This window comes from Dipodomys merriami, unplaced genomic scaffold (genome assembly GCF_024711535.1).
Source record: "Dipodomys merriami isolate MVZ:Mamm:240054 unplaced genomic scaffold, mDipMer1.0.p SCAF_5, whole genome shotgun sequence".
Classification (NCBI taxonomy): domain Eukaryota; kingdom Metazoa; phylum Chordata; class Mammalia; order Rodentia; family Heteromyidae; genus Dipodomys; species Dipodomys merriami.
In genome coordinates, this window is record NW_027206068.1 from 67,560,223 (window position 1) to 67,569,285 (window position 9,063).

At 46.3% G+C, this 9,063-nt stretch overlaps 1 protein-coding gene across 1 annotated transcript in view; it reads right to left on the bottom strand.

The window, feature by feature from the left end:
- Svopl (SVOP like) overlaps positions 1 to 6,279 on the bottom strand; it is a 28,070-nt gene extending 21,791 nt beyond the window's left edge. The window contains exons 1-6 of the mRNA XM_069996870.1: positions 6,198 to 6,279; positions 5,945 to 6,036; positions 5,016 to 5,114; positions 4,725 to 4,796; positions 3,034 to 3,158; positions 833 to 896 (exon numbers count right to left, since the gene is read on the bottom strand). Coding sequence (XP_069852971.1) covers positions 833 to 896; positions 3,034 to 3,158; positions 4,725 to 4,796; positions 5,016 to 5,114; positions 5,945 to 6,036; positions 6,198 to 6,279 — 534 coding nt within the window. The remainder of the gene's footprint in view (positions 1 to 832; positions 897 to 3,033; positions 3,159 to 4,724; positions 4,797 to 5,015; positions 5,115 to 5,944; positions 6,037 to 6,197) is intronic.
- Between the last annotated feature and the right edge of the window lie 2,784 nt (positions 6,280 to 9,063).

Genomic DNA, 9,063 nt, shown 5'->3' on the forward strand with positions numbered 1-9,063 from the left:
CTTTTTTTCCCCCGGTTATGGGGCACAAACTCTGGGCCTGGGCGCTGTCCCTCAGCTCTTCAGCTCAAAGCTAGCACTCTACCACTGGAGCCACAGCACCACTTTCAGCTTTTTTTCTGCTTTTGTGGTGCTGAGGAATCGAACCCAGGGCCTCATGCATGCAAAGCAAGCATTTTTCCACTGAGCCAACTTCCCAGCCCTCTTCCTTTTTTTCATTGTTGTAGTTGCCTGAACTCAGTGTCAATTCTGCTGCTTCACTAGCTGCCACATACATAATGCTTCAGAAAGAAGAGCCGTCTCACTCCCAGACCTGCAAAAGATCAGGTTGGGGATACTGAGACCAAGGGAAACAGGACAGGGTATCTACCTCAAATCAGATACACAACCTCACAGCAAAAGCCAGCCAGAGCTGAGCAGGGCCAGAAGCACTGTCGTCTTCTTGCCTGAGGAAAACTCAGCTGTGAAGAGACAAATATGTCACCGCCCCTCAGGCTGGCCACTGATGAGCCTCCAGACACCAGCATCCTTGGAAGGAGGCAGAAGTCTCAGGGAGGACAGGAAGTCCCTCCCACATGCCTTCCCTGGCACCTTCATTCCAGCAAATCAGCCATTAGGACATCTCCTGGGAACTGAGGAAGATGGTACCATATTCAAATAAAGTCCTGGGTTCAGAAAACCTCGGGATTGGATCTCTGGCTTCGAACATTCCCAATGGTTTTCAGGTGGTTCCAGCTAACAGAAAATGAACTACCAAAAGACCAATCAACTGCCCAGAAGGAAAACCATACCCTTCTGCAGGTGGGAACGGGGTGGGATTCCCACTTTTCCTTACCTGAGACAAGGGGAGCATGTAGCCTCTGTATTTGGTAGGTAAAAATTCAGTCTTTATGATTAACCTAAAGAGGAAAGGGGGAAACACAGTCATTTTGCCTTTGTAAGACCAAATGAGTTTTCTTTGAGCAATCATACTTGTCTGGTCACTGGGATAAAGAATTCAAAACACAGCTGGGCACTGAGAGCTCATGCCTATAATCCTGGCTACTCAGGAGACTGAGATCTGAGGATCATAGTTCAAAGCCAGCCCAGGCAGGAAGGTCCATGAGAATCTGATCTCCAATAAACTACTAAGAAAAAGCCAGAAGTGGTGCCATAACTCAAGTAGTAGAGCACTAGCCTTGAACACCAAAGCTCAGGGACAGTGCCCAGGCCCTTAGTTCAAGCACCGGGACCAGCAAAAGAAGAAAGAAGTAAACACATAAAAGTTTGTTGTATATTAAAATATAATTATTATAGCAAAACAAAGGAGGAGGCTACAATGCTTGATAAGAAATGTACTCATCTTGTCCATGTAATTGTAACCCCTCTGTACAGTATTTTCACAATAAAAAACATATATATAATTATTATAACTAATGTCAACCTAAGAGAAATAATTTTCTCTGTTACTATCTTATTTCGAAACTTATTTTAAAGGTTTTATCACTTAGGAAATAATCACCTTATCTGTTCTGCCTCCTCCCAACAAAAAACAGGTAAACTGTTTCCCAAGCCTGATTTCCCATTTTCTAAAATATACTGGGGAAATTAAAATACACTCAGGAGAAGGTAAATAATTTTCACAACAAATCAGTCAACGCACAGGTACTTTAAGTACACGTTGATTTTGTGAATAGAAAAAAAAAATGGAAGCTGGGCGCTGGTAGCTCACGCCTGTAATCCTATCTACTCAGAAGACTGAGAAAAATGGGAGTGGCACTGTGGCTCAAGTGGTAGAATGCTCGCCTTGAGCTGAAGAGCTGAGGGACAGCGCCCAGGCCCAGGGTTCAAGCCCCACAACCAACAAGCAACAACAACAGAAAAAATGGAATTATAATCCCACCCATTTTCTAATTGTTTTTCTCGGGTGCTATTATCAGTCAGGATTGGGATTTTTCACAGTTATTTAACTTTTCTAAGGAATGTTTTAAAATTCTACTTAGTTTCTTCTCCATTAGGGCTCAAAGTGCTTAGCTTGTGCCACAGGGAAAAATAATTATTTCTCCAACACATTAAAGTACTAATTAGATGTGTTCACGTCTCCCATTCTATTTTAATGATAACTTGCTCCGAAGCACCCAGGAAAAGATGCTTGAGAGGCCCTGCAGAGTCAAGGAGGGTCCCCCAAACCAGAACAGTTAGCATAACAACGTTCACACCCAAACACAAAAAGACCCAAGCACAGGACACACGAGAGGCCTTGTGTCCACTTCATTATACCTCACCTGCCTTTGCAGGGCACTGACATTTTACCATGGCCATTCCTAATGTTTCTTGTGCTTATGGCCAAAATTCTTGTAAGAAATTAATTATAGCCAGGCACCAGGGGCTCACTCCTGGAATCCTAGCTACTCAAGAGACTTAGATCTGAGAATCAAGGTTCGAAGCCAGGCAGGATCGTCTGAGATTCTTATTTGCAATTAACTAGAAATAGAGCTCTGGCTCAAGTAGTAGAATAACAACTTTGAGCAAAAACCCTAAACAGAGGTCAAGCCCGAGTACTGGCACAGGGGAAAAAAAATGAATAAATCCTGTTTAGATTAATCCTTTTCTTTTCCTTTCTTTTCTTTTATTCTTTCTCCTTCTTTCTTTTTCGTTGGCTTGGTGCTCGGGACCAATCCAAGCCCTCGTCCATTCTTGACAAGAAACATCAGCTACAGCCGCGGCCCTTGATTGACTTTTACCTAATATAAAACATTTTAGTACTATTTACTCTAGCAAAAAAAAAAAAAAAAAAAAAACCCTGGTCTAAAAATATGACTGGTGGCTCACACCTCTAATCCTAGCCACTGAGGGACAGAGTAGATATTGGGGGGATCATGGTTAGGTTCCAGGCCAGCACAGCTAACGAGTGTCCAAGATCTCTTCATCTCAACCAATGAAAAGTTGAGCTTGCTATACACAGGAGGGCACACTGGGTAAATGCAGTGGTGCATACGCGTACGTGTGCGTGGGTGCCCCTTTCTCTCCCAGGGAGCCTCTGGGGGATGTCTTTACCCTTGTGAGTGGCCAGACACGCCACAGCCCACCATGGTCCGCAGAAAGACAAACCAGATGTACGAGGGAGAGAAAGAGGTCAGCAAGGAGAAATAGGCTCCCCACAGGAACGAGATGAGCAAAATCTGAAGCGACAAAAAAGAGCTTGTTAAGGAGACAGGCCTCCGTGTGGGCAGAGGGCGGTGCCCCCTCTGAGGGCAATGCTTCTTCTGACCCCAGCGTTTTCTGCTATGAGGAACTGTGGCTGGCCGTCACTGGTCAGCCATGACACGCACACAGAACGGAAGCATCCTCATTCTTCTCTCATCGCTGGGCCCTGGACCTTCCAAGTTCAGATAACTTTTTTAACCCACAAACACCTTTTAATCTTCACAATGATAGTCATCGTTATCTTAATCTACGTTGCTTATGAACTCTAGGACCTTTAACAATAAAACTACTTTACAGATTGGGTGATATGTACAAGTCTTTCCTTTTGCTTGTTCCCTCTTTCCCTCTCCTTCCCTCCCTCCCATCACCTCCCTTGAGTCAGATAACTTTTCAAAAGTGATCTGGCATTTCAGAAACCAAAAGCAACTCAAGAGGCAGAGCGCCTGACTCGGGGGTGCCAGGCCCTGAGTTCAATCTCCAGTAACACACACATGCACATGTGCATGCACATGCACACACATGCACATGTATGCACACACACAAACACACATGCCTACCTCCTCATGGGTTGGTTAGAAGCCCAAGGAAACACTATATGGGAAGATCATAGGGAAAATGTAAAATATTTTCTTTTTCTCTAATTATAAGAATGATATGGGTTCAAAATACAAAATAAAGAAGAAAAAGAATTTTATAATTGAGGGGATGTAGCTTATTGGCAGAACATACGCAAAATCCTGAATTCAATCCCAGAAATGAAGAGAGAGAGAGAGAGAGAGAGAGAGAGAGAGAGAGAGAGAGAGAGAGAGAGAGAGAGAGAGAGAGAGAGAGAGAGAGATGATAGACAGACAGACAGATAGGCTTTTAAGAAATTATGTAAGAAATTAATCAATTATAACGGCACTGGTAGCTCATGCTTGTAATTCTAGCTACCCAGGAGGCTGAGATCTGAGGCTCATACTTCAAAGGCAGTCAAAGCAGAAAAGTCCATGAGACTCTTATTTTCAATTAGCCAGCAAAAAACCAGATTGGAGCTATTGCACGAGCCTAGAGCACCAGTCCTGCATGAAAAAAACTAAGGTAGAATGCCCTGGATCTGAGTTCAAGCCCCAGTTTTGGCATAAACAAACAAATCTGAAGCTGAGGTAAGGAGGATTATGAATTCCAGGTCAATCACAGCCCAGGTCAAAATGGGCTACATAGGGAGATCCTGTCTCAAAATAAATTAAAATAGGATAACATGAGAGAGAGGAAAAGAGAAAGAGAGAGAAGAGACCAGAGTTTGTCATCAGAATTTGTCATTTGTGTCTTGATGCTTGCTCTGAATCAGTATGCCAGCTTCAGCTTCATGAGGATAGGTGTGGAGGGAGGAGAGGAGGGAAGGGAGGAGAAATCAAGAAGCCACGCCTGGAGTTCAGGATGCATGGTAGCAGGGGAGTTCCTGCCGCGTCTGTCATGAGCTTGCTAGAACTTGCCACTGAAGAGAAGCAGAGTGGGATTGTCTCAGAGGAACCCCCTCTCCCCCGGGAGCCCGCACCTACCTTTCTGCGCCCGTATCTGTCAGCCAGGAGGCCAAAGAGGATGCTGGCAACCATGTAGCCAAAAAACACCATCTAGATGCAGAGTAAGAGCGACAGGGTGGTGAGGAGACCGTTTGCCACAGGTCCATTCTTGCGTTTAGCATCCAGCCATCTTGACCAGACAGCAAGTGAGTGAGGAGTGAAGTTTCCCAGAGCCCTCTCCCCGGCCTGCCGCCGCAGGGGTCAGCCCTGTGGGGTGGACGGAGGGGAACCCAGGCTTCCCCTGGTCTCCTCCAGGACGCCAGGACTCACCGTGGTGACAAGTGCCACCTGCCAGTTCTTCAGCTGCCATTCACAGCGGATGACGGGAGACACCACGGCGATCAGCATGATCTCCATGGCTTCCACAACCTTAAAGAGAAGCAGGGAGCCACGCTGGCTCCAGGTGCCGACTTGACGTCACCTCCCCTCCGAGTCCTGATCTCCCTCCCCTTCCCCAGTCACCTACTGACGTGGATGATGAAACAGAGCCACTGCCCTGCTAGTTGGATGAAGAACTACTGTAGTAGAGCAGGGAGTGGTGGTACATGCCTGTAATCCCAGCACTTGGGAGGCTGAGGCAGGAGAACCAGAAGTGTAAGGAGGGTCTGGATGATATAGCAAGACCCCAAATACTTTTTGTCCATGTGTGAAAATAAAACCATAAGCCGTGTTGAGACCGGCTTGAGAGGGAAGAGGGGGGAATGAGGGAGAGTGATGGAGGAGGGGAATCTGATCAAGGTATATCACATGCACAACTAATTGCTGGTTAATTGGAGGTAATCTCACCAACTTTTCCTTCCAGGCTGGCTTCAAACAGCAATCCTCAGATTGAGTAGCCTCTTGAGTAGCTAGCATTACAGGCATGAACCACTGTCAGCCTCCTGACAGTTTCTAACATAACCACCTGACAAACTGGGATTTTGGACGGTGTTCCGGGTGATTTTCCTGCGAGCATGTTTGAGCATCTAGCACCGCCGTTTCCTCAATCACCTCCACCACCAGCATCTTCAAATGAGTTTTGAATTTCCAGACTGCAGAGGTCTCCGCAGTAGCCTCCTGCCCCCAGCAGGGGAAGTGGTGTTCAAATGACCCATCTCTAGGGGACTAGCTCCCTGCCACACACATCCCACCCTTGGAATGGACAGCCGGGGGCTGTTCATCAGCTTTGGAAACTCAAAGTCTCTCCAAGACTCACTCACCCCGGTGCTGCCCATGATCAGAAACAGGGCGATGTGGAAGCGTCCGAACCCGATGGTCTCCACAGCATCTTCCACCGTGAACGTCTTTGTCTCTAAGGAGGAAGGTGAAGTCTGAGGGAGAGGGGGCCTCGGTGGGAAGGGAATCCTGGAGCATCTGCTCTCCTTCAGAGAACATTCGGGTAACTTCGAGTTCTTTCGGGGGTAAAGGAATCCGTGCTTGAGAGCGCTAGAGTCCTTGCTACAGTGGCCTCACCTTTCTGCTCGGGCTCGGGCACGCCCTGGCTCAGCTTCCGAAGGCTGATGAAGGTGACGGGCTCCGTCTGCTTGGCTGCCATCTGAATAATTCCAGTCCCACCCAGCTGCGCTGATGGACCTGAGGGAGAGAAGAAGAAAAGAACTCTAGTGATTTTTGAGTGTGTGCCACACATCACCCATGTGGCTCCATGCAATCTCCATGAACCCTCACCCACAACTTAGGAGGGAGGAATTTCCACTCTCATGTATACAGTTCCTATGGAGCTAGGCGGCTCCATTTTTTAATTCTTTCCCTATGATGTACTGTACGTGTGGCTTTAAGGAATCTGTCCTTTGTGCCCTTATAGTTCCCCCATCTCTAAAATGAGGCTGCTGTAATTACTGCATCTGACTTGACAGGCGGTAAGGCTGGGAAGGTGGCTCAGTGGTAGAGTGCTTGCCTCACATGCATGAAGCCCTGGGTTGGATTCCTCAGCACCACATGCACAGAAAAAGCTGGAAGTGGTGCTGTGGCTCAAGTATTAGAGTGCTAACCTTGAGCAAAAGAAGATAAGGGACAGCACCCAGTCCCTGAGTTCAAGCCTCACGACCAACCAATTATTCACTAATGCAGAGAACTGTGTGAGAGTGTTGTATTTTGCTGACCTCTTTCTTTGTGAGGAACTAAAGCAGAGTGTTAAAAAGATGGTGGAGCACAAGTTCACGGCCATGTGTCACCCGGAAGCCTTCATGCAGCTCTCCTATGACCTGCTAATAGACATGCTCCGCAGTGACCATTTGAATGTAGAGAGGGAAGGGACAGTTTGAGGAGCTGCTACGCTGTGGCTGGAATACAGCACTGAGTCAGGGTCCCAGGGCCTGTCTTCAGCCCTCAGCCACACCCAAATTGATGCTATGTCCATGTCCACGTCTCCTCAGACCCGCCTCAGGATGACTAAAGAAGAGACTATGATTGCCACCGAAATCGCTGCAGAAAACTACTGCAATCTTGACTCTTTGGTCTGCCACCAGGCAGGAAAAGGTCACAAGCAGTGCAGTCCAACCTGCACCCTGGTCATCCATGATTCAGAACAAAACCAGCCACAGAGACGCTTCCTAGAATCACACACAAAGGCTGTGAACCTCTGTCAGGCCAGCGCTGTGTCGTGTGTCCTGCGAGCTCCTAGGGAGACATCAAAGGCTGTCTCTCATGTTCCCTGATGGAAGAAGTTTCTAAGTAGCTGGAGACGTAGACAAAATGGCTCTCAACACCACCACACCCTTGACTAGATGATCTTTGACTTTTTAACACTGTCACAAAGATTTCCAGAAGGAAAGGATGTCAAAAATACTCAAAAATAATCTATGCAATCTTTTCTCTCAAAGGAGACCAAGAGAAGTACCACAAAGAAAGTTATTGTTTTCATGTAGCAGAACAAAGTTACTGTGGGAGCCAGGGGTTTAAATGTTTGTTCTTCTAATCTCAGCCTTCCAAGTAGCTAAGATTATAGGTGTGAGCCACTGTACCCAGTCCACTTATCTATTCCTCTGTGTGTGTGTGTGTGTGTGTGTGTGTGTGTGTGTGTGTGTGTGTGTGTGTACATGTATGCATGTGTGCCTATTCTCGGGCTTAAACTCAGGGCCTGGGCACTGTCCCTGAGCTTTTTTTGTTCAAGGTTGGTGCTCTACCACTTGAGCCACAGCTCCACTTCCTGCTTTTGGGTGGTTAACTAAAGATAAGAGTCCCACAGACTTTCCTGCCTGGGCTGGCTTTGAATCATGATTCTCAGCTCTCAGCCTTCTGAGTAGCTAGGATGACAAGTGTGAGCCATAGTCTCCCAGCTATTACTTTTTTTAATGAAAAAATAGCAATATAAATCATAGAAGCAAGTTTAAAACCAAACATAAGTCTGGCCATTTAGTATTAAGGAATAAAACAATTTATTCTGGTGAGAAAATAATTTTTTAAAGCCTAGTAAGTTCATTTTGAATTCAATTACAATTAAAATGCTTAACAGTAACAGCGATGGCGCTTCTCTTTAGTTAAGCAGCAGGAAAACTAGAAGCAGGAGTATGGCGCAAGTGGGAAAGCACCAGCCTTGAGCAAAGAAAAGCCAAGGTCCTGAGTTCCAGCCCAGGGCCAGCATACACCAATAAAGTTGAATCTAGAGTCAATATGAAATCTCTTCTACCAGTCATGTTTTCTGATATCCCATCACAATCTGAACATGTTTTATGATTTTAACAACAATAAAGGTTTATGTTGGAGCGATAATAACAGTTTCCAAGGCTCACGCCTGTAATCCTAGCTAGTCAGGAGGCTGAGATCTGAGGATCACGGTTCAAAGCCAACCCAGACAGGAAAGTCTGTAAGATTCTTAGCTCCAATAAACCACCAGAAAACCAGAAGTGGCACTGTGGCTCAAGTGGTAGAGCACTCACATTGAGCTGAAGAGCTCAGGGACAATACTCAGGCCCAGAGTTCAAGCCTCACAACCAACAAAATAAATAAATGTTTCCAGCAAGTCTCATTTTCTGTATTGATCAGTAAGGAAGGCAAGGAATCTGCCATTTCCCATGGAGCACAATGAGCTTTAGTTGGGTGTAGGATGTGTCTGGATATGAATGGGCGGATCATGGGCCGCTCATACCCTGCCTTCCTTCCTTCTCTCATCAGAGACTTCTCACCTAGAGCCTGGCCACAGGGCCAGGTCACAATACAGCTTCACACTTGGCCTTGAACTAGAGCTGATTCTGTAAAGCCAAGGCACTCATTCGTGAACTTACACCTTTTTTAAACAAAGAGAAGATTCCTAATTAAGATTTTGTTTCCACAGAGTGCTAGAGCTGTAAGTAAGAAAGCCAAATGAGACAGAGGGGAGAGT